Source organism: Lactuca serriola, chromosome 2, assembly GCF_051521515.1.
Source record: "Lactuca serriola cultivar US96UC23 chromosome 2, Lser_US96UC23_V15, whole genome shotgun sequence".
NCBI classification, from domain to species: domain Eukaryota; kingdom Viridiplantae; phylum Streptophyta; class Magnoliopsida; order Asterales; family Asteraceae; genus Lactuca; species Lactuca serriola.
This window is the reverse complement of record NC_136409.1, coordinates 150,642,958-150,669,799: the sequence shown is the minus strand read 5'-3', so window position 1 is coordinate 150,669,799 and position 26,842 is coordinate 150,642,958. Positions and strand designations below refer to the sequence as shown.

The 26,842-nt window shown below is 37.1% G+C and overlaps 1 protein-coding gene across 1 annotated transcript; it reads right to left on the bottom strand.

Moving 5' to 3' along the window:
• Positions 1–329: 329 nt before the first annotated feature.
• On the bottom strand, positions 330–2,500 carry LOC145087010 (FLUCTUATING-LIGHT-ACCLIMATION protein 1, chloroplastic-like). The gene is made up of 6 exons (XM_079024901.1): positions 1,618–2,500; positions 1,417–1,519; positions 1,251–1,306; positions 962–1,126; positions 685–798; positions 330–589 (listed from the first exon to the last, which is right to left on the bottom strand). Exons 1-6 carry the CDS (start codon positions 2,329–2,331, stop codon positions 497–499), a joined length of 1,245 nt encoding a protein of 414 aa, XP_078881027.1. The 5' UTR covers positions 2,332–2,500; the 3' UTR covers positions 330–496.
• Between the last annotated feature and the right edge of the window lie 24,342 nt (positions 2,501–26,842).

The window sequence follows — 26,842 nt, the reverse complement described above, 5'->3', positions numbered from 1 at the left end:
AATTACCAAAATTGGCTTGATATAAGAGGTCATTATAGAAATGGTGTCAAAGACACCACAATTTAGAGGGGCTGTGGGCCATCCCACCAGCTAGAAATATAAGCAAGTAATGTACGAGTTGAATACGGAAAGCAACAATCGTCTATTTATCTAAAATTACAGTTGATTTTGAGAAAAAAAAAATTACCTAACCATCTTAACTTCAATCAAATGGTTATTTGTTTACTGATTTTGATACTAAAAAAACACAAATCCAAACACTCATTGATACCCAGCCTTCTTATGACAAATACTTTATCACGGAATAAAAACTCAAGTCCCAAACAAGATTGATACAAAATGTTATACATTTTTCTTTTTGCTATATAAAATATTACATACCACTGCAAAAATTGTTAAAAATCATTTCAAACTAATACATGTGGAATCACACATTTGCGTATACAGTTATCATCATCACCTATAGAAAATGTACAAATTGTTGACAGCTTATAACCTACAGAGGACGCAACAACGAATAATCTTCAAGCAATTCTCGTTCTGTAAGTGTATCATTTTCATTTTGTGGGGTCCACAGCACCTCAACTGCCTGTAAATCGACCAAAATAGTTAGCAAATCCAACCAAAGAAAATCATAAGTATGATTTATGGAATAGAATATTCATATAGAATTATAGATCTCACCATAACTCTGCTTGAAGGGATAGATGCTAGCTTTTGCAATGCTTCTTTTAACTGTGCACTACTGTTTATAGGCGGCAGTTTATGTACGCCACTAGCCGCCACTATGACTGTAATCTTCAACCACCAAATACATGTTTTTAGTCAACAAATGATATACAGTTGATGTGAACATGACTTAATAAGTCATGGTAAGCTATATATCATTGTTTTTTTTTTTTTTTTGCTAAATGCAGAAGGAATGACTTAACAGAGAAAGTCAGAAGCCAAAAGTACTTACCACAATATACTCATTTCGGAAGCCATTAGATCTTTGAGTTGTTGCACTTTGCTTTCTGATGTTGTTGACATTGACTAGAGTCTCTTCATCAAATTTACCCCTTTCTTCAATAGAAAGTTGATTAAATCGTTTCTCACCTTCATCTATGCTCCTCTTCACATCCACCTGAACCAAATTAATCAACCAAAACCCAAAAAACTCAATAAATGATGTCTCTTTCTTTGTTACTTGATCTAGAAAGAACAACTTAAAAGAAAAAGATTGGGAAATGAGATAGTGAAGTGCATACAGAGGAATAACCAGAGATGCAATAATCAGGATGTCGAAGTAGAGCTAGTGTTGTCTCTGTAACCAAAACCAAATCAGTTTAAACATCTCAATCCCAAGATCATATGACTAGTAAAGACTCAAGATTCATTGTATGTATCATGTAAACATCATTCATTAGTCATTACCTTGTAATACATAGCTCAAGCCTTCAGGTTTGGATGTATCAGCTGTCTCAGCAATCCGATTGAGATCCCTTTGTAGTGATCTTCCCAAACCCAACAATCCAACCTTCAAAAATACAAGGTTAGCAGTTACTAATTACAGAATTTGCTATAAAGATGGATCAAATTCAATAATCAATACTCATTACAGTAAGAACATAATACCTGAAGTTTGAGAACACTTGTTTTCTCGGTAGCAGTAAGCAGACTTCCATCATCGGTATCAGAGCGATCTGATAAGAAGCCAGACACCAAAATAAAAGCCGCAAAACCCATCATGACGAAGAAAAAGCTCGACCCAAATCCAACCGCTGGCCCTACAAAGAACCCACCGCCCCCAAATGGCGTCGGAGCATAATAGGGAGCCGAAAATGACAACTCCGGGCCTCTGGTCCGAGTGCTAAAACTTCTAGACGAAGACGAAGAAGAAGAAGAGGAGGAGAACGATCTTCCACCCATTCTCCCACCGGAAGCAGCCAACGCATGGTGATGATCGTACAACAATAACAAACCCAATAAAACCCCAGTTATAACGGGTTTTTGTAAGGCTTTCAGGACATTCTTAATTGATCTCCAAAACACTTCATTTATATTTATACCACTGCCAACAGAAACTGCTTCCAAATCGTTATCCTTTCCGCTTCCATTTCCACTAATACCTTTTTCCCCTTTGGGCTTATGGCTCATGAAGAAGCATTTAATTCTAAATTTTTGGGAAGCTCTGATCACCTTGTAAGAAGAATTGTTCAATTTGGAAGCGTTCTTATAGCCAGACGAGAATTTGATTGGGGGGAAACGAAGTGGGGGCAAATGGAAGGTCTGTTGGAGCAAAGGGTTGAAACTGAAGTTGGATTCTAGCAGGAAAGGTGTGTTCGCCATGAGAGGATGTCGGGTGTTGGCAGATATCTTAAGGAGAAGGATCTTGATATTGGGGAGTTTGGTGGTGGTGGTGGTGGTGGTAAAGGGATGAACGCAACAGGACCAGATAATGGAAATCGGGGTTTGGACAAGGTCCGGTTGTTGTTTGACAAATGTAGTGTGGACATGATTTTTTTTCGATTATAGTAAATAGAGCTTATTTTGTTTTTTTGTATTAATATAGATAATTTATACTATTTCTATGGAAATTTACAAAATGTAGAAAAAAAAAAATAACTATTATATCCAAATTTTGGATTAATTTATACTTCATTAAAGTATATTTACCTAACAAAAATATATTTTCGAATTTCAAATAAAGTTTTTTCACAAAGAAAAACCATTTGAAACAACTTATTCATAAGAATAATGGTTATGCACGCTCATTCATGTGGGTCAAAGCTCCCGAGCTTATGCATCTAGACAAAGAAATCAACCATTTTGTAGATGTGATAGTGGTATACAAGCTGCTTTTCATTTTTTTGAGTGATAAAAACTCATGTAAATGTTACTTTGGTTGCCCATATTTTCTAGTTAAAGATCCGCATGTATTATTTGCTGTATGGTGTAGAACTACAAAGCAGTTTGTACAAAGAGAAATTTAATAAATACATAAAAAGTTTAGTAAGATGATTGAGTATTATCCCAGTGAACTGGTATGCAAAAACCAATTGAAGCAAAGTCTAGGCCATCGTTCTAATATTTTTTTATATGGTTTTTCATGGGTTTTATTGTTTTGGTTAATTGATGCTTTTTTTATCCTAATCATATGAGTGCATTATCCTAACTAGTTGAACGCCATTGTATTAGCTTTGTAATTTCCTTTTTATTGTTTTGGCATGAGTAATGAAAATGAAAGAAAATTACATATAATTAATATTCATTATACATTACATAATTTCGTATTATAAATACATCAAACATGTTATATAATTCAATGAAGGACTTGATAAGTTTTTAGCAAATCGGTTTAATAATGTACATCAAACTTCTTAATGTACCATTCAGTTACAAATATCATAAAAATTTAAAACTTTTAAAAACAACTATAAACCATCATTATTTACAAAAAGAACCATTGTTTCAAAAGTATTATTTAAATTCAAAGTTTTCCCAAGACCCAATAACACAAAACAGGAAGATGTGCACGATCACGTCTTCGTTTTCCTGTGATCATCAGAAGTACCTGAAACAATAAATTAAAACTGTAAGTCAAAGCTTTATGAGTTCCCACAAATTACCATCACACAACATATAAAATACATAGATTAGCATGTTGGGTCCACAACCTCCCGGTTGGATTACCCTTGGCCTACAACCTCCCGGATGGAATGCCCTGGCCCACAACCTCCTGGTTGGATTGCCCTGGTCTGTTGACTGACAACACAAAGCAGTAGTCTCAACCCTAACATAACATGTCGACGTATAACAGATAATATACATATTCAGCAGACAGATAATTATACAATCAGTAATCACAGGTAGTCCTACAAACCTATCAATCTAATAAATATCAACAACTATCAGAAATTCATACATGCCTATCGCATACTCAACATATCATCAACCGGTATCTACATGATATTAATCCATTGGGCCGGCCTTGGTGCCTTCGACCTACAATAACGGTGAGGAAAACTCGCCCGAATCAAAGAACCTTGAAAGGTTGTGATATGCTCCTTTCTGCACTGCTTTCTCCTATGAATCCAATAACACCGCAACCATATAAAATCTTAATCAATAGCCCAAAATCCTTAAGTTTGACCCAATGTCAAACTTGGTCAAAAGTCAACGGTCAACGGAAGTCAACAAAAGTAAAAGTCCTAGGCAGTTGAGTACGCCCAACATACTCAACGTACGCAGCATGATCCCACTCCTTCATTAAGAACTTAATCCCTTAAGGACATTTCACCCAAACTCAGATCTAGCCTCAAAACATTGGCTTAAGTCATAAAGTTTCCACCTTTATGACTTTCCATGGCTAGGGAAGGTCCAAAAGCTAAAATCCTAACTTATTAATCCATTAAGACATCACAACTCTTACATGGAAGGGATAGAAGGACCAATATCATATTTTTATGGTACCTAATAGCTCCATAATGGATAAAGTTTCCAAATTTATCCATTAGAATGGTCCCAACAAAAAATATCTAGTCTTTAAATCTCAAAGGGACCAAAAGTGCATCTTTTTCAACTTAATACATTAAGTCCAAGACTCCAGCCTTCAGATCTGAATTAATATGATGTTTAGATAGAAAAAGTTTCAAACATTATCCATAACAAGCTCACAAACTTTCAAGATCTAAAATTTATGCACTTAAAGTGACCAAAAGCTCATAACACCTAAAACTAGCTAGATCTAACAATTTCATCATCAAGATTCAAACTTTATACCTCCAGAAGAAAGATCAAGGTGCACAAGGTCTGGATCTACAAGCTCTAATGCAACCAATGTTTCTTCAATGAGTTCCTTCTTTTCCAAGGTGCACCAAGAACACTCTCAAAGCACTTAAAACACCTTTTTTTGCTCATAATGCTCAAACTAGGGTTAGGGTTTCAAGAGAGGGTGTTGGAGATGTGGAGGCTGGGAATAGAATAGGTTTGGGCAAGTTAAGGAGCTTAAATAGGGCTCAAACCATGAAAATAGGGGTTGGGCACTGCTCACGTACGCCCAACGTACTATGTCACATCCCCAAAATCTCGGCCAGAAAAGACCGATTTTCATTTATGCTTTTAAAATATTTTCAGAGTAAATCCTTTTGATTTGAAAGAGTTGCAGAATTTGTTCCCAAAAACAAAACATGATAAAACAATGTTTACCAAAGCATTTCATAAAAGAAATGTATTTTTCACTATATAATCAAAACTCGGGGTGTCATGTTCCGATACAGACCAATAAGCATAAACGATAACATTACAAGTCATTCAACAAATATATACATATACAGACATGTAAACAAAACAACTTGATGGTTCATCCATCTTATGCCCTCGCGCCACTTCCTGTAATACAAATTAAAACTGAGTGGGTCAGGCTTGGGAGCCTGGTGAGCATATAGGGTTTTCAACCCACAATAAATAATCATATTTAATTTTCACCAACTAACAATAACTCAATTACCCATTCCCGTTATTCTCACTTTATGTCCCTAAAACAACTAACATAAGGGACCTAGTCTAAGAATATTTCATCGGGACGACAACACATGCTTCGGGGGTTCCTCAGCAATATAAGTCAAATAAGGCAACCATGAGGGGGATGGAGTACAGCGAATGAACACCCAAGTTCATTAATACCTACAGGTGGCGAACCTGCTAATGTTTCCACAAGACTATCTAGAATAGCCCATGGTCGTCATCTAAACTCCGCTAGATGACTAAATCAAACAACAACGAGGCCTCTCATCTGTTTATTACACACCAACTATCTACCCATGTTCTACCCAACATATTAGTAGATAAAGATATACATTTTTATACATAGATAAAAACCTATATAGCATGCTTTGATCAACACATATTTCACATAACAGATAAGGCACACACACACATAACACATATTTCATAGAGAATAACTCAGATCTATGAGATAGAAGAGAGTGAATATACATTCACACATATAACAACAAAATATATACACATAGCACGTATTTTATATAAAATACTTTATAATAATGTGTTGGAAGAAGGTAACTACACACTCACTTGATCGGAAGATGATCAGACAGCACTACGACTTGCAGAAGTAATAATCCTCAGCAGATCTGGAAGATCTTCACAAAAATCGAACTTCTCACGGACAGAGCTTCGGCTCGGGAACCGCACTTCTCGGGATCTTCGGGATCTCGGGACTTGCCTCGGGGCTCGAGTATGATACCGGGGCTTCGGGGTATTTCTGGCACGCAAAACGATGCAAAACGGGAGAGAGAAGAGAGAAAATGAACAAGAGAATCGGCTGCCTTCGGATCCTATTTATAGGAGGCTGGAGCCTCGGAGTACGCGAGGCGTACGGCGTTACGCGGGGCGTACTGCCCGAAACGTCATTGCTTACGTATCCGAAGCCACTTGCTGCGAGTGTCGACATCTTTGGTGTACGTGGGGCGTACACGAGTACGGGTGGCGTACTTCGGATCGGATTGTTGACTCCTCTTCGGATAATGCCTCCGAATTAAAGATTTAATTTAAATACAAAATATTTAATAAACTTCGGAAATTCATATATTCTTCATACGAACTCCGTTTTCGACGTTCTTTATATCCACGCGAAGGTGAGACTACGCTCTACAACTTTTGTTTAGACTCCGTCGGCTAATTTTGACTTTATTTTTATTATTTATTTTTAATAGGCCGCGACAGAAAAACTTCGTTATAAATTCATAACTTCTTCGTTTGACGTTCGTTCTCGCCTAACTTTTTATCGCTTCGATACTAACAACGAGACCTTCGATCCTCGTTTAGATTACTTCGGCTAAAAACCGCTCGATCTCAAATCGAGTATTTCGGGCTGCACACCGCTAAGCCGAAACTTCGATAAATCATAACTTCCTTATACGAAGTCAGATTTGGGCGTTCTATATATATTCGGAAACCTCGTTTCAACTACTACAACATTATTCAAAGATATTAAGTTTATTTTACACTTCAATTTTGATGCTTATTTTTATTCTTAATTAATCAAACCACATAATTAAGCAATTAAGCACAAAACACACAATACTTAAATAATACAATCTTTATTATTTCAAAACGGGCTACAGAGGTTAACCTAGACTATTACATTGCTAAAAATGGCAAGCCCTAAAACACAAGCGTTACAATTCTCTCCACCTTAGAATGATTCCGTCCCCGGAATCACACATCAACAAACAAATGCAGATAGCGACTCAACATGTCACTCTCCATCTCCCAGGTGAGATTCGGCCCATTCGTGTGTTTCCATCGGACAAGTACTAACCCAACCATTTTGTGTCGCAACTTCTTAGTCTTTCGGTCAATAATTGCCTCTGGTTCTTCAATCAACCTTTTGTTCTCATCAATTCTCAATTCAGAAATTGGAATTATGTCAGGAACTTCTCCCGTGAACTTCCTCAAATAACACACATGAAAAGTGTTGTGAATTCCATTCAGTTCTTCGGGTAATTCGAGCTTGTAAGCTTGGTTCCCAACCCTCTGAAGAACTTTAAACGGTCCAATAAACCTTGGACTCAACTTTCCCCTTTTACCAAATCTTATAAGTCCCTTCCACGGCGAGACTTTAAGCAAAACCGAATCTCCAATTTCAAAAGTCATCGGTCTTCGCTTCTTGTCAGCATAGCTCTTTTGACGATCTTGAGCTGCTAACATTCTTTCCCTAATTATTTTCAACTTTTCAGCAGTTTGATGAACCATCTCCGGTCCCATAAACTGCTTTTCCCCAGCCTCAAGCCAACAAGACGGCGTACGACACTTCTGTCCATACAAATCTTGATAAGGTGCCATCTTAATGCTCGAGTGGAAACTATTATTGTAGGAAAATTCTACCAAAGGTAAATGTTCATCCCAGTTACCTAGGAATTCCAAGGTACATGCTCTCAGCATATCTTCAAGTGTTTGTATTGTTCTTTCACTCTGACCATCAGTCTGCGGATGGTAAGATGTACTTAAACATAACTTGGTACCCATTTCCTCTTGTAGACTTTTCCAAAACCTTGAGGTGAAACGGCTATCACGATCCGATACAATCGTTAACGGAACACCGTGAAGCCTCACAATTTCCCTCACGTAAGAATTCGCAAGCTTCTCCATAGACCATTTCTCCTTGGCTGCTATGAAATGCGCACTCTTAGTGAATCGATCAACGACCACCCAAATCATGTCGTGACCATTCTTTGTTCTGGGCAGTTTAGTGACAAAGTCCATAGCAATGTCTTCCCACTTACCCATAGGCACAGGCAATGGTTCTAAACTCCCGTAAGGTTTCTAATGTTGTGTCTTGACTCTCGCACAAGTCACACACTCAGCCACATACTTTGCAACATCAAGCTTCATCATCGGCTACCAGTAGTAGGGTTTCAGGTCCCTATACATTTTAGTGCTACCAGGATGAATTGAGTACATGGTTTTGTGAGATTCTTCCATAAGAAGATCCCTAATTCCTCCTGACTTAGGTACCCAAATACGATCTTAGAATACCTTCAGTCCATGACCATTTGTACCAAACACCAACGTTTTACCCAAACGTTCCTCCTTTCGGTCATTTTTCTCAGAAGCTTCCTCTTGAGCTTTCTTTATACTTTCCAAAATAGTCGAGACAACTTCAATTCTCAACGCTCTTGGCCTTTTCCTTTCAAGATTGACTTTCCGACTGAGAGCATCAACAACAACATTAGCTTTACCGGGATGGTAAAGTATCTCGCAGTCGTAGTCTTTGAGTAATTCTAGCCAGCGCCGTTGCCTCATATTCAATTCCTTCTGATTAAAGAGATATTGGAGACTCTTATGATCAGTAAAAAGTTTGCACTTCGTGCCATAGAGGTAATGCCTCCATATTTTCAGAGCGAAAACTACCGCTGCCAACTCCAAATCATGAGTCGGGTAATTCTTTTCATGCTCTTTCAGCTGTCGAGACGCATATGCTATCACCTTTTCTCTTTGGGTCAAAACACAACCCAATCCAACCCCAGACGCATCGCTAAAAACAGCGAAGTCTTCAACTCCATCGGGTAAAGAAAGTATCGGTGCCTCGCATAGCTTCTTCTTTAGCTGCTCAAATGCTTCTTTATGCTTATCACTCCAAGCATAAGTAGCTCCTTTGTGGGTCAAAGCTGTTAATGGAGTAGCGATCGAAGAAAAGCCTTGGATAAACCTGCGGTAATATCCGGCTAATCCTAAAAAGCTTCGAATCTTCGTGGGACTTTTCGGTTGTTCCCACTTCATCACAGCTTCGATCTTCGCTAGATCAACCATTATCCCTTCTTGGTTGACCACGTGACCCAAGAATTGGACTTCATGAATCCAAAAATCACATTTAGAGAACTTTGCATACAGCTTCTCCTGCTTCAAAACTTCTAACACTTCTCGCAAGTGTCTGCCATGCTCCTCCTGGCTTTTCGAGTAAATCAGAATGTCGTCTATGAACACTATCACAGATTTATCAAGGAAAGGATTACAAACCCTATTCATTAAATCCATGAATGCTGCCGGAGCATTGGTTAGTCCAAACGACATAACCAAGAACTCGTAGTGTCCATATCTAGTTCTGAATGCAGTCTTCTCGATATCTTGCTCTCTTACTTTTAGCTGATGATATCCTGACCTTAGATCGATCTTCGAGAAATAGCTCGAACCTTGCAATTGATCATATAGGTCATCAATCCTCGGCAACGGATATCTATTCTTTATTGTTGCCTTGTTCAGCTCTCTGTAATCGATGCACATTCTCATACTTCCATCTTTCTTCTTCACAAATAACACCGGAGCTCCCCAGGGCGATGAACTAGGTCTAATGAAACCTTTGTCCAATAACTCCTGAAGTTGCATCATTAGCTCCTTCATCTCCGTCGGTGCTAATCGATAAGGTGCTTTTGCTATTGGCATGGTTCCTGGTAACAAGTCTATTCTGAACTCTACTTGTCTATCAGGTGGTAATCCAGGAAGATCTTTGGGAAATACTTACGGATAATCACACACCACTGGAATACTCTGCATCACCTTCTTTTCCTTCTTAGCATCGATCACGAATGCTAAATATGATGTACATCCCTTGGTCAAACACTTTCTGGCTTTCATTAGAGAAATGATTCCAGAATTTACTCTGCGTTTGTCCCCATACACCATAAATGAATCCTTCCCAGGCGGGTTTACTTTAACTATCTTCTTCTTGCTCAAAATTTCGGCATCATTGGCGCTAAGCCAATCCATTCCCAAAACGATGTCGAAACCATTTAGTTCGATAGGCAATAATTCCTCGTGAAACTTATTCCCATTCAAATCAATTAATATTCTTTTCATATGATGGCTAACAGGTACAAACTTGCCACTAGCTACTTCGACTAATAAAGCATCATCTAGTCTATCAATAGGCAAAGCTAGCTTTCTACCAAACTCATGTGAAATAAAGGAGTAGTTGACTCCAGAATCAAACAAAATTTGAGCAGGTAATTCGTTAACAAGAAAGGTACTTGAAGCGACATCAGCTTCATCTTTAGCAGCCTCAAGTGTCATCTGGAAGGCTCTCGCCTTCGGCTTTGGTGGAATGTTGGGCCTAGCTGCCTCCTTCTTCTTCGGACAGTCTTTCAAAATATGCCCCTCTTCATTACAACCAAAACACATCCTTTTGTTGTTCGGACATTCATTGGCAAAGTGTCCAACCTTTCCACACTTGTAGCAGGTTACATCCTCGCTACATTTCCCAAAGTGGTTTTTCTTACACTTATCACACCACTTCGCTTTGCCTCCTTTTCCTCCAAACTTTTTCGAATCAGATTTCGAAAATTTGCTTTTCTTACCGGAACCAGATGTTCCCTCAAACTTTCTTTTCTCACCAACCTCAACCTTGTCGGTGGTTCTTCCCTTTATCATGTTCTCAACAGACTTGGCAGCCCAGATAGCCGCCTCTAGAGTATGTGCCTAGCGTACTGGCACCTCGTACTCCCATGGGAGTCCCTTCGCATACCGGTCCACCTTTTTCAGCTCATCTGGAACGATACGCAAGGCAAACTCCATCTTATCGGTGAAGTTATTGGTGTATTCATCAACTGACATGCTGCCTTTCGTCAATGTCAGGAACTTGTTCTCCAACTCCAACAAATTTTGAGCCGAACAGAACTTGCGCTTGAACTGCACCAAGAACTCTGCCCATGACAATTGCAGTGGCTCATTAGGGCTCAACGTCTTCCCTAGAGTGTTCCACCAACGAACGGCTCCACCTCGAAACTGACGCACTGCATAGATAGTTTGCAACATACCTCTGCAGCCACAAGTCATGAAGGCTAACTCCATTTCGGAGATCCAATCCATAACCCCAATCGGATCCTCCTTTCCATTGAAGGTCGATGGTTTGAAAGTTAGAAAGTCCTTGTACTTGCATCCCATTCCATCATTCCTTCCATCATGGTTATCTTGCCTAACTATCGGTGGGTTGGCTTGACCAATAGACCCACTGAGGTTTCCACCTTCCGAGTGCCCTTCATTTAATTCAGGCTCCTCCACACGAATTGACAGTTCTTCACGATTCTGTTGAAGCAACCGTCTAGTTTCATCCATCTAACGATCCAACATCGTCTGAATCATCATTTGCACACCAGCCATGGTTATTGGCTCAGGTGCTGCTGCTACAACAGGTACTTGGTCAATCACTGGTGGTTGATTCCTGTTTTCGTCAGCATTTCCAACTCCACTTCTGGTTCTCACCATTTTGATCTACACACCGAATAAGGTGAAATTAGATCCTCAATCGTGATGGATATTCAAATCTTCCTTACCACTCCGAAACGTTTACATGCTAGTTCTAATATCGTAGACGTACGCTTAGAATCCTACACACATAAGGTTTCTAGATCTGGTCGGCAACAGACCATAGATCCGAACAAATAATATCATATATGGCAACATATAACATTTAGCACATAAAGCATTTTAGGCAACTTTCCTAAAATAAACCAGTGCTCATGTCTAAAACACAACAGACACACATCTCAAAATTTCACTTAGCATTCTAAGTTTAAGTCTAGAAATCCTACAAATTCCTAGTTCACTTAAACTAATGCTCTGATACCAACTGTGACATCCCCAAAATCTCGGCCAGAAAAGACCGATTTTCATTTATGCTTTTAAAATATTTTCAGAGTAAATCCTTTTGATTTGAAAGAGTTGCGGAATTTGTTCCCAAAAACAAAACATGATAAAACAATGTTTACCAAAGCATTTCATAAAAGAAATGTATTTTTCATTATATAATCAAAACTCGGGGTGTCATGTTCCGATACAGACCAATAAGCATAAACGATAACATTACAAGTCATTCAACAAATATATACATATACAGACTTGTAAACAAAACAACTTGATGGTTCATCCATCTTATGCCCTCGCGCCACTTCCTGTAATACAAATTAAAACTGAGTGGGTCAGGCTTGGGAGCCTGGTGAGCATATAGGGTTTTCAACCCACAATAAATAATCATATTTAATTTTCACCAACTAACAATAACCCAATTACCCATTCCCGTTATTCTCACTTTATGTCCCTAAAACAACTAACATAAGGGACCTAGTCTAAGAATATTTCATCGGGACGACAACACATGCTTCGGGGGTTCCTCAGCAATATAAGTCAAATAAGGCAACCATGAGGGGGATGGAGTACAGCGAATGAACACCCAAGTTCATTAACACCTACAGGTGGCGAACCTGCTAATGTTTCCACAAGACTGTCTAGAATAGCCCATGGTCGTCATCTAAACTCCGCTAGATGACTAAATCAAACAACAACGAGGCCTCTCATCTGTTTATTACACACCAACTATCTACCCATGTTCTACCCAACATATTAGTAGATAAAGATATACATTTTTATACATAGATAAAAACCTATATAGCATGCTTTGATCAACACATATTTCACATAACAGATAAGGCACACACACACATAACACATATTTCATAGAGAATAACTCAGATCTATGAGATAGAAGAGAGTGAATATACATTCACACATATAACAACAAAATATATACACATAGCACGTATTTTATATAAAATACTTTATAATAATGTGTTGGAAGAAGGTAACTACACACTCACTTGATCAGAAGATGATCAGACAGCACTACGACTTGCAGAAGTAATAATCCTCAGCAGATCTGGAAGATCTTCACAAAAATCGAACTTCTCACGGACAGAGCTTCGGCTCGGGAACCGCACTTCTCGGGATCTTCGGGATCTCGGGACTTGCCTCGGGGCTCGAGTATGATACCGGGGCTTCGGGGTATTTCTGGCACGCAAAACGATGCAAAACGGGAGAGAGAAGAGAGAAAATGAACAAAAGAATCGGCTGCCTTCGGATCCTATTTATAGGAGGCTGGAGCCTCGGAGTACGCGGGGCGTACGGCGTTACGCGGGGCGTACTGCCCGAAACGTCATTGCTTACGTATCCGAAGCCACTTGCTACGAGTGTCGACATCTTCGGTGTACGCGGGGCGTACACGAGTACGGGTGGCGTACTTCGGATCGGATTGCTGACTCCTCTTCGGATAATGCCTCCGAATTAAAGATTTAATTTAAATACAAAATATTTAATAAACTTCGGAAATTCATATATTCTTCATACGGACTCCGTTTTCGACGTTCTTTATATCCACGCGAAGGTGAGACTACGCTCTACAACTTTCGTTTAGACTCCGTCGGCTAATTTTGACTTTATTTTTATTATTTATTTTTAATAGGCCGCGACAGAAAAACTTCGTTATAAATTCATAACTTCTTCGTTTGACGTCCGTTCTCGCCTAACTTTTTATCGCTTCGATACCAACAACGAGACCTTCGATCCTCGTTTAGATTACTTCGGCTAAAAACCGCTCGATCTCAAATCGAGTATTTCGGGCTGCACACCGCTAAGCCGAAACTTCGATAAATCATAACTTCCTCATACGAAGTCAGATTTGGGCGTTCTATATATATTCGGAAACCTCGTTTCAACTACTACAACATTATTCAAAGATATTAAGTTTATTTTACACTTAAATTTTGACGCTTATTTTTATTCTTAATTAATCAAACCACGTAATTAAGCAATTAAGCACAAAACACACAATACTTAAATAATACAATCTTTATTATTTCAAAACGGGTTACAGAGATTAACCTAGACTATTACATTGCTAAAAATGGCAAGCCCGGAAACACAGGCGTTACATACTAGGGATGCCTTAGTATGACCAACATACTCCCCGTACACCCAACATACGCGGCTAACCCAAAAATCGTCCTAACTTCGAACGGTCGTAACTTCTTTGTTCCAACTCCGTTTTCGACGTTCTTTATATCCACAGAAAGATGTTGAAGAGCTCTACAATATTATCTAAATATCCTGGACTAAAACTTTCTTGAACAAAAATCCATATTTCATGCAAAAACCCGGCCTAAGACTTTTCCCTTTCTACCCTTCAGTCTAAAACACAATTCAAAGGTTAAATCTCTTGACTAAAATTACCTCCTTCCACAAGGACCAGACTTTGCCTCCTTAAGGCCCAAATCCTTACACAATCGACTTCCGGCCAACAGACTAGAAATGGAAAGAAACAGGATGTTACATATTGTATTCTCAATCAACATTATTTGCTCCTCTAATGGTGGAGTTGACACATGTGTATCTTTAATTCTTTTTATTGACTTGATGAACTCTTCTATATCTTTAGACATTGTAACCAAGAGCATTGTCATACGATATACCATTATTTATCAATGTTCCTCGACTTCTAAGGTCGTTAATTGGATCTTTAGGTTGTACAAGAGGTCTCATACATGTTTAAACCGAAAAACAATGTTATCAATAAGAAAACATTGTCTGACCTCTATACATACAATTTTTGCTTCTAACACGTCGACTGTTTGGGAGGTGATAAATTGGCGTACTAGTTGATCAAGAAGCGTATTCAAGAGCATACGTTGGGCATCCCATTTGGTACGATGGGCGTACGCGATTAGATATCAAACCCAAATTTGAGGGTTTTGTGCTCTATTTAAGATCCTTAACTCCCCCGAACCCTTAATTTCCTTTCTCAGCCTACACCCCTTCAACATCCGCACTTGAAACCCTAACCCTACTTTGAGCCTTATGAGAAAAAATAAAGTGTTTTTAAGTGCTTTTTAGTGTTCTTGGTGCATCTTGGAGAAGAATGAACTCATTGGAGAAGTGTTGGTTGCATTGGATCTCGTAGATCCATACCTTGTTAATCTTGATCTTTCTTCTAGAGGTATAAAGTTTGAATCTTAATAAGACATTTGTCAGAATTAGCTAGTTTTGAGTGTTATGAGTTTTTGGTCACTTTAAGTGCATAAAGTTTAGAACTTGAAAGTTTGTGACCTTGTCATGGATAAATTTGGAAACTTTATCCATCTAAACACATATTGATTCAGATTTGACTAGATAATGGTTGTTTGGACCATTCTAATGGATAAAGTTGGAAACTTTATCCATTATGGAGTTATTAGGAACCATAAAAATGTGATCATAGTCCTTCTATCCCTTAAATGCAAAAGTTATGATGTCTTAATGGATTAATACGTTAGGGTTTTAGCTTTTGGACCTTTTCTAGCCATGGAAAGTGATTATGGTGGAAACTTTATGACTTAAGTCAATGTTTTTAGTCTAGATCTGAGCTTTGGAAAAAAGTTCTTAGGGTATAAAGTGATTAATGGAATGTTGAGATCAACCATAGTACGTTGGGTGTACCTGGGAGTATGCTTGGCGTACTGGACTTGAATCGCATACGTGGAGTACGTTGGGCGTATGCAGCCCGTCTTGGACTTTGAATTTCGTTGACTTCCATTGATTGTTGAATTTTTGACCAAGTTTGTGTTGGATTAGTGTCTAAGTCCATAACTATTTTGGTATGTACTTGACCCGATGGTGCATGGTCCTTTTGGGTTGCCTTCACCAAAGCAACTTGATAGGATGAATTATGGAGAGAAAGGATTAAATATGATTTATTAATATATTATGGGAATAATATATTAAAGGAGAAATCATATTGTTTAATTAATATTAGTCAATAATTAATTGGTAATTAGTTTTGTGACTAAAAGAGATTAATTAAACTTAAGGGACTGGAATTGTAATTATAGGATAATTGCAATTTGGGCCATGGATTGCCTTTTATTATAAGGTGGACGAATTCTATGGGGGAAGCCCATATGAAATCGTCCAAGGCCTTAAGGAAAGGGCTTCATGGGTTGCTTAGGGCTTAAGCATCCAAATTAGGGTTTCCTTGTTAGACAACCCTAATTGCCTCCTATATAAAGAGATCCCTTATGACCAAAAACATGGCTAAGACTTCTCTAGGGTTTGTAGACGGTTTTGGGCAGCCTCCATCCTCTCTCCTCCTCATCCTCTTGCTTATGGTGTTTGTAAACCATTAGAGGAGTGACAATTGTGACTCTATGATTTCCAAAGTCAATAACAAGGAGATTTGGGATTGTTATTGCTACATAACAATCAAGGTAACATCTTAAACCTATTCTCATGTTAATATGATTACTTGTATGTTAGAATTAGGGTTTATAGTCTTGGATAACTTGCATGTACAATAGAGAAACCTAGATCCAAGCATTAGGGTTTGTATGAGCACATAGGATGTTCTTAGGACCAAAACCCATCAGTGGTATCAGAGCCTAGACTGGTTTCTATTGTATTGATGTTTGATATGTTTCAAAAATTCAATTTTTTGGTTTCTGGAGGTTGGACTCGCCGAGTCCATAGCTGAACTCGCCGAGTCCATGCAGACTCGACGAGTCCAAGCTTGACTCGACGATTCAACTCGTCAGATGGGGATATCTTCGCGATTTCTTGCATTTTTTGCTTATGGAAAGTTGCCTTATCACATTAGATCAATATAAATCCGTTTATATATATATATATATATATATATATATATATATATATATGAGTATATTCTTGATCTAATTTAAGATATTTATCAATCAATAAAATATTTGTTTCCTTATATGATAATTGATTAATTATTTTGATTAAATTGGTAAATTATTTTGCAAGAAATCATTAAATAAATCAAATATGGATAATTATGTGATTAATTGTTAATTTAGATTATTTGTTATTTGATCCTTATGTTATGAAATGTTTCATATTTTCCCTTTTAGGTTTTGTAGTTTAAATTTGAACTCAAAAGTTTTGTTGTTTTGAAATTTAAATAGTTGAAACCCTAATGTTTTGAAAAAGGTTTCAAAACTTGCCCTCAAGTTTTGGATTTTAAATTTTGATTAATAGTTTAATTTTGATGCATATTTAAATTCTAAACCTTAATATTTTGAAATGTTTCAAAACTTGCCCTCAAGTTTTGGAATTTAAAAGTTGATTACAAGTTTAATTAGGAATGTTAAATTCTAAAACCCTAGTATTGTTTTGAAAAAGTTCAAATCACACCCTTATGGTTTTATTAATTAATTAAGGTGTACAATTAAAAGAGATTTAGTAAATCCATAAAGTCTTGATGTACAATTTAATTGAATTAAAAGTATAATTATTAAATTTGACCACCTAGTATTTTAAAAGTCGTAAAATACACCCTATACTATATATAACATTAAAAGTCTAACATTATATATATGTATGAGTAAAAGTGAGTCTTACCGTTAGTAGGCCTCATTCACGAAGCTGGTCTATAAGGGGTGTTTAAGGAAATTGCCTATAAAATGGCGATTGAATGGGTATCCACTCTTACCCACCGCACTCTTGACTAGTGGAGGGTCGTTAGCCGAACGGGTAGGATAGGACGAAACCTTCCATTATAAGTATAATGAATTATTAAAGTAACTAAATGTTTTCATAAAATTCCCAATCTTAGTTACTTAGGAAAAAGTGAATTGATGCAATTCCATGAAATTACACTTTGTACCCTTGCGAAGACGTTAGTGGAGCGTGTGTGGTTTACCGACACACTAAATGGTTCTAAGCAAAGGTAGCAAAGGGTGACTCAATGTTTGTCATAGTTCGGTGGAGCGTGTGTGGTTTACCGGCACATCGAATAGGTGATTGTAATATGTGAGGGCACCATGTAGTTTGCATGGTTATTCACACCCGCTTTGTGATCCTCGGCATCCCAGTCACAAACAAGAGGGGCATATCAAGATTTAAACATGCCATTGAAATGTTCAATGAATCTCATAGGATCTAGGAGTTTTCATAGATTTAAAACTTAAATTTCTTTTTTGTTTTTCATGGTGGAAATTAGTGAATCATCATTCACTTACCTTCAAATATTTTGCAATTAGGGTTACGGCATCCCTCTCCCGAGTTGTGGAATATTGTGTTGGGTCCTAGCCTTAGTATCTCATTTGGGTGATTTACTAAGGACTCAATCAATCAACTAACTTGAATTCGTTTTCTCCCGTTTTATAGATGTCAAAGTTCGACAACTATGGTCTTCCCAAATCCCATGGAACAAGCTTTCCACATAAAGATGATATTCCACGATTCGATCGAGGAACAAGAAATCATGCTTCACTCCCTCTACCTCCTCCGATTGTTCTCCCTAACCCACAAGTTCAAAGGCTTGAAAAGTTCAAGATCACTCAAGCCATCTTGGCAAGTAAACATAAAGAAGGAAAGTCGGTGTGTGCACACGTCCTAGGGATGAAGTCACACATTGATAGGTTAAGAATGTTGGGATCCGTTGTCTGTGAGGAAATAGCCGTTGATTGGGTTCTTCAGTCACTTCCTAACTTATATAGTGAGTTCGTAAGAGAGTACTATATGATGAACCACGATGTGACCCTTATAGATCTCACCTATATGCTTATTGCTGCTGAATCAGCAATGGTTTGGCGCAATAGAAAAGCAAAGTTGATTGGTGAATCTGCCTTCAAGACCTCTATGGATATAGACAATGGCAACGAAAGACATGCTATGATCGAAAAGTTTGATCATAAGAGACAGGCAATGTCTGAAGTAGTTCCATGTGCTGTTCCAAAAGAGTCGATTTGCTTTTATTGCCAAGAGAAAGGGCATTGGAGACGAAGCTGCCCCATTTACCTAAGAGATCTAAGAGATGGGAGAGTCGAAACGTATGGCTCTAATATAGGTAAAATCCATTAACTAGCTCTTTTAAGCTTCTATTCTAGATTCTTAATACATAATGTGATAAGATTACAATTGATGTTTTGTAGGATCGAAGAAAAGAAAGGAAGCTTAAGGGAAGAAGTGAGCAAAATCTAACCGTGAAGGAATGGATTTCGATCGCATTTCTCAAAGATTAGATTCTTGAGCTACTACTTAGAGTTAGAATTAGATTGCTAAGAAAGACGTATTAGCATAGTTTTTCAATGAATTGCATTGTAAGGACAAAATTTTTCCGCAATAAAATAAATTTTGATTTTATATTATTTATTTATCCTTGCAATGGCGTGTATGAAAAATTGATGTTTGAATGTTTCTATTATTAGGAATAATGGATTTGGTTCTTATTATGTTATTTATGGAAAGTCGAGAATTTACCAAATAGGGAGAGTTTCTCATCGCCCAAGTTTCAATTGGACAGAAACTTGGAATCATGCAACTTGGTTGCACGATGAATGAGAAATTTCATATTTGGAAATTAGAATAATTCATTGACAAAGTGTCAAGTGAAGGACTAGGAGATCGAGCACACAAAGTTGCGTGTTGATCAAGTCCATCATAAGAGTAACAAAGATATTCGTCATGTTTTACTAAAAGTTTAGTAAATGTGATTATACTTACAAGATTAAGTGTAATTATGAATTGATTGAAAAGGTTTAAATCAATAGCAAAACGAATAAGAAGAATCAAGTAGGCAGAAAGATAAAAGTTTCCCCATTCAAAGAAGAAGGGAGAGTAGCTTTTAAGCTTTATGATAGGACTTAATGATTAAGAACCATATCTCAATCGATCCTCTAAGTGAGTCTTAGTACAATTGTATGTATAAGAAGAGGAATCAAGGATTGAAGAAATGGTTAAATCAAGAAGTCAATCATACTTCGTTCCAATAACAAGTCTTAAAGTTAAGATTGTGACATTGAGTGAAAAGTATTAAGAAGGTTTGTAACATTCATCAAATGTGGAAAGTTGTGATGTCTTGGATAAGACAAAGACCAACTAGGACCAATTTATGAAGAGTTTTGATAAAAGCTACACTAACACTTGAATATTTGTTTGTCAAGAAATGGTTATTGACAAGAGAATCTTATATATCAAGGAGTCAGTGGGAGTCTTAATGGTCTTGAAAGGTTTCAAGAACAAATCAAATAAACCTTACCGATCATCACTAGCACACGAGTTGAGGTTTACAACCTATCGTGTTGACATTATTTTGTTTCTGTGCTGTTCCAATTAAGTTAATTATGCATGTGAATTCTATAAGTTCTCATTTGAATGCATAAAAGGCAAGGACCTTGATCAATGGAAAGTACATTGATAAGAAAAGGTGAGCTGCTTAACTACTTGGAAGACGTGGTGGGCAGTTGTGCTACCATAAGGCAAGAAATCAAGATTAAGAAAGTTCGATCCATATGAGTTTTAATTTGTCGTAAACTTTGGTTTTGACAAATTCACATGGATAGGAACAAATACACCATTTAAATCTAAGTGTCATAAGATTTCCTCCTTCATGAAAATGATTGTGAGGAAATGCTTTCACTAAGAAAGATTTTAAGAAGATAGTGATTGTAAAATTGCATTCTCGAGTTCGATTATGGTTACGGTATCCCTTTCCATAATTTGAATTGTGAGGTTTGGCAATTGTTTAGACACACATATGAACTATCTAAGGCAAAGGTGTATAAGCTCAAGAATCCTTGATAAAAGATTATCAAAGCACTAAGCATTAGAAACATGAACTTAAGAAATTCAATAAGCATTGTTTTTCTGAAAGTTAAACTGTTTCTAAATACATGTCGAAGCTAGTGGGAGCATAAGTGTTATGTTTATAATAATCATCATGATAGTGGGAGCATAAATGTTATGATTGTATGATTATTAAGGCACGTATTGCAAGTTGGCAATATTAATTATAGAAAACAAGAGTTATACCTTGCAAAGTTGTAAGGGTTGTAAAGTTGTTTTGCTATAATTAAGGGAGAGAATATTATGCTTCATTTCAAATCTAAAGGATTAGGTTGAGAAATGTTAATAAATTTAGTCAAGGGTACATAGTGTGTTCTTAAAATTTCGATTATGATTACGGCATTCCTCTTCACAATTCGAATTTTGAGAACATAGCAAATAAAACATTACGCGTCGTGTCGCATACGCTTCGGGTATAGGATCGATTGCAAATGCTTTAATGTTTGACCATTCTAAAATTTTCCAAATGTCGAGCACATTTAGAGGGAAAAGGGACTAGAATTGGTTTTGACTAAAATAATTAAACAACTATCAAAGGACAATCCAAAGTTTGACGAGGATTGGTCGCTTGGAAGCATGGTATTGAATGGACCATATGGACATTATTATGAATAGAAAAGATTCTATTAAGAATGAGTTGTCATATGGAAAATGTGGAAATGTTTCCATATTGGATAGACCATATCGACATTATTATGAATAGACAAGATTCTATTAAGAATAAGCTGTCACATGGAAAATATGGAAATGTATCCATATTGGGAATTGAATATTGAAAATCTATATCTAGATTAGAAACTTTTATGCAAAAGGATGTTCAAAGGAATGTACTTTGAGTGAGAGACATCATATCTAAGGAATTTTCTTGTAACAATCTCCGATAGAGGACTTTGTAATATCATTGGCAATAGTCTTAGTGACTTTGGTGCAGTGACATTACGAAAGGATCGTTGCATAGAATGTTAGAATCTAGCATATTCTATAAGTAACAAGAATTTGATATTCTCACACTTATGAAAAAGGATTTGGAGTTGTGAAATGAGAATGATTGGAAATGTGTTCAATTTGATCTATTTCACAAAAGTAAGAACCATAGGTAAACATTGTGTGCATGCTAAGAGCATGGGACAAGTGTAATAATTCAAGTAAGAAGTTGATTACCCGAAACGACAGATAATGAGTAATCGATATGGTGTTAAATAAAAGGAGTTTTATTTATACTCAAAGGTTTGAGGCCATATGGGATTAGTATTATTCTTGTGTTTCACTTTGCATGTTTTGACTTCCAGAATAATTGAGTTTATTAAGAATAATCGAATTATTCGAACGGGCCACAATCGTTCATATGTTGGAAGTAGATATGAAAGAAGACTGTCGTGAATTGGTGTGTGGATTGTCTAAAAGAGTATTAGACATAAGCAAATGTTTGCTGCAACGTTCATGAGTGCTTATGAATATGATTTGAGCATTGGATTAAACCCACCCTCACTTGGATCACTCCATGAATTGTATCACGAGTGATTGGTGAGACGATAACATCTTATATTCTTGAAACCGAGATGTGTGAGTTGTATCTTGCGAGTCGGTTGCACATTGATAATATGTAAACGCACTAGTAACTTGGTGTTATAAAACATATTGTTGTGTGTGATTTGGTGAGTAAGTGCAAGCGAGCATTGTATCAAAGTTTATCCGTTCCTTTTATCCAAAGTAGGATAAAAGCGATATCTTTGGGCCCCTCGATGATTTAGTGATGACAAACGTAATTGCTCGGTCGGGCTAGGACGAATTTGATTTGTTCAATTAGTCAGTCGTCATAAATCGGAAATCGAGATATAGTACAAAGAGAATGATTTGAAATCATATCTCATATGATATCTAGAATGGAGGAATATATGATCCCTTATCTTAAGGACACACGTATCTGATAAGATCAGAGTTGACAGCGGCTTTGGAAAGCTACGATTGCAGATCAGGATCTGAAGTCATACGCAGAATAGTTATTAGACTTATCCAAGTGGGAGACTGTTGGATTAGTGTCTAAGTCCATAACTATTTTGGTATGTACTTGACCCGATGGTGCATGGTCCTTTTGGGTTGCCTTCACCAAAGCAACTTGATAGGATGAATTATGGAGAGAAAGGATTAAATATGATTTATTAATATATTATGGGAATAATATATTAAAGGAGAAATCATATTGTTTAATTAATATTAGTCAATAATTAATTGGTAATTAGTTTTGTGACTAAAAGAGATTAATTAAACTTAAGGGACTGGAATTGTAATTATAGGATAATTGCAATTTGGGCCATGGATTGCCTTTTATTATAAGGTGGACGAATTATATGGGGGAAGCCCATATGAAATCGTCCAAGGCCTTAAGGAAAGGGCTCCATGGGTTGCTTAGGGCTTAAGCATCCAAATTAGGGTTTCCTTGTCAGATAACCCTAATTGCCTCCTATATAAAGAGATCCCTTATGACCAAAAACGTGGATAAGACTTCTCTAGGGTTTGTAGACGGTTTTGGGTAGCCTCCATCCTCTCTCCTCCTCATCCTCTTGCTTATGGTGTTTGTAAACCATTAGAGGAGTGACAATTGTGACTCTATGCTTTCCAAAGTCAAAAACAAGGAGATTTGGGATTGTTATTGCTACATAACAATCAAGGTAACATCTTAAACCTATTCTCATGTTAATATGATTACTTGTATGTTAGAATTAGGGTTTATAGTCTTGGATAACTTGCATGTACAATAGAGAAACCTAGATCCAAGCATTAGGGTTTGTATGAGCACATAGGATGTTCTTAGGACCAAAACCCATCAGTTTGACTTTGGGTCAAACTTGAGGATTTTGGACTATTGATTAAGATTTTATATGGTTCAGGTGTTAGTGGATTCGCGGGAGCAAGCAGTGCAGAAGGGAGCGTAACTCAGTATTTCAAGGTATTCGATTCAGGTGAGTTTCCTCACTGCACTTGTGGGTCGAAGGGTTTAATGGAGCCACTCTTGGGTTTGAGCTTGTCACAAGGACATGGTCTCAGATCTGGACTCCTCTAGGCCTAAAATTCATAAAGTTATCAACTTTATCTTGTATTGGCCTTTCTCCATGCCTTAAACCTCATCCTAGACTTGGTTTTGGTTTTTTAAGCCTTTTAAGACCTTGCATGCACATAAAGTTAGTAACTTTACGTGATAACTTCACCTTAGGAAGCTAGATCTACAATTTGGAGCTTTGGGGTAGCTTAAAAACATCTAAATGAGAAATTGACTGAAGGGACTCGACGAGTTGCATGGTCAACTCGACGAGTCAAATGAATATTGGTCGTTTTTGGTTTCTACATGGACTCGGCGAGTCGGTGGGATGACTCGACGAGTTAGTTAGGGTTTTCCCGACATTATGGACACCACATGTATTCAAGGAGTTGTCTGGAAAATCGGCGAGTCAACTAGGGTTTTCATGGCTTCCCGAGTTCTGAAGGAACTCGACGAGTCAGTGGACTACACTCAACGAGTTGGGTTAAAATGGACTGTTGACCTTGAACGTTGACTTTGACTTTGCCCAAGGTTTGACCAGTTTGACTTCTGGGGTATTTTAGTAATTTGGAAATTTATGGTAGTGGATCATTGGTGGATGTATGTGTTTGAGTTAGAGATGTATTACATTATCATCCCAAGCTACTTGTGAGGTGAGTTGTCATCATTATACTAACATGGTCGAAGGCACCAATGTCGGCCTTTTTCGGATTTGTGTCCGGGTTTATTTCATGATAATATGTTTAGTAACCTGGTAGGTCGGTATCCTGGTATATAGGATAATGTCATATTAGTGACCGGTTAGGTCAGTATCCTGGTTATAGGATGTTACTATGTTAGTGATCTTTTAGATCTGTATGACTACCTATACATGCTAGCAAGCATATGCTATTTATGTGCACATGATTGTTTGATTTGGGGGTTGGGTTGAGGCGGACCTGCTTTGTGATGAAGGCCTGTTGGATTAGGTGTCTAAGCCCATAACTATAATTGGTATGTACTTGACCCGATAGTATCATGGTCCTTTTGGGTTGCCTTCACTCGAGCAATTTGATAGGATGGATATTTGAGAAAGATGTTATTTGTGATTTATTAATATATTATAAGAATAATATATTAATTGAGAAATCATATTATTTAATTGGTATTGATCAAGAATTAATTTGGAATTAATTTAGTGATCAAAATAGACTAATTAAATTTACAGGGACTGATTAGGTAAATCGGTAATACTTATAGTTTGGGCTAATGATCCATGTTGATTAGGGATGGGCTAAATCTATGTGAGATTCCATGAAGAGTTAGTCCAAAGGGTCCTATCATATGGATTATTGGAATACTTAAATGTTTAAGTAAATTAGCGTTTTATGTAGGAAACCCTAAGGATTCCACACTATAAATTAAACCCTTAGCCTTCCCAAAATCGGCCAAGGATTCCAAGGTGAAACCCTAGCTGATTTTGGTGCTTCCTAACCTCTCTCTCATAAGCCTCCTCTTGCTTTCAGTGTTTATGACTTATTTGAGGTATCACATTTGAAGTACTAAGCTCTTGGAAGGCGAAGTTCTACAAGCTACAACCAAGAGGCATTCATCTAACTTGTTTTATGTTGTAAATCTCTAAATTGTATGCTAGTTAGGGTTAATGCTTTCGATAAATGAAAATTGCATGTATAACTTAAGAAAACTTAGATCCAAAGCATTAGGGTTGTATGTGCACCATAGGATTGTTATAGTGCTCAAAACCCATTAGTGGTATCAAAGCCAAGGGTGTTTTCTGTTATATTGACGCAATTGTATTGTTTTCAAAGTTGAAAATTTTTCATTTTTGGCCTCTGACTGCTGGACTCGGCGATTCCTATGAAGGAACTCGACGAGTTTGATCATCTGTTGGCAGATTTTTCGAGTTTTTGGCCAGATTTGGATTAGGATCATTACCACAAACTGTTTTGATTGATAAAATTTGATTTTTTATAAGGTAATGATTATCCTCATCCAACTGAATGGTGATTGTCAAATTTTAAGTTAATTACTTGATTTTGTGAAAAAAAATAATTATTTGTGGAATTTGATTTGAATCATCTTGCTATATGAAATTAGATTAGGACAATTTTGTGATATAGTTAATTATATGATTAGTTTAATTGTTTTCAAATTGATCCAAGAGAGTTTTGAAAAGTTTCAAAATTTACCCTCAAGTTTTGGAATTTAAAAAATTGATTAAAAAGTTTTAATTTTGAAATATTTAAATTCTAAACCCAAGAGTTTTAAAAGTTTAAATATTAACCCTTATACTATTATAATATTAATAACTTAATACTTATATATATATATGTATAAGACAGTCAGTCTTACCGTTAGTAGGCCTCATTCACAAAGCTGGTATAAGGGGTATAAGGAAATTGCCTATAAAATGACGATTGAATGAGTGTCCACTCTCACCCACCGCTTCCTTAACTAGTGGAGGGTCGTTAGCCAAACGGGTAGGATACGACAATAATTCTCATTACAAAGTATAATGATAATTATAAATTTAACTAAATGTTTTTCTAAATTCTCAATCTTAGTTACTTTAGGAAAATGTGAAAATGGTGTTGTTCCATGAAATTGCACTTTGCACCTTGCCAAGTCGTTAGTAGAGCGTGTGTGGTTAACCGGCACACTAATTTGGACTAACAAGGGTGGCAAAGGGTAGCTCGATATTTGTCATAGATCAATGGAGCGTGTGTGGTTCACCGGCACATTGATTTGGTGATAAATGACATCAAGAGTACCACGCATATTTGCATGGTTATTCACACCTTGTGTGTGATTCTCGGTATCCCAGTCACAAACTTGAAGGGCATAATCGAGATTTAAACA

Excerpts from the sequence above, each read along its gene's own strand:
- LOC145087010 (XM_079024901.1), bottom strand. The coding sequence starts at position 2,331 with ATGGCGAACACACCTTTCCTGCTAGAATCCAACTTCAGTTTCAACCCT. Across the intron at positions 1,127-1,250 it reads GCATCTCTGGTTATTCCTCT|GTGGATGTGAAGAGGAGCAT; the intron begins GTATGCACTTCA and ends AATTTGGTTCAG. Across the intron at positions 590-684 it reads TCCCTTCAAGCAGAGTTATG|GCAGTTGAGGTGCTGTGGAC; the intron begins GTGAGATCTATA and ends GTCGATTTACAG.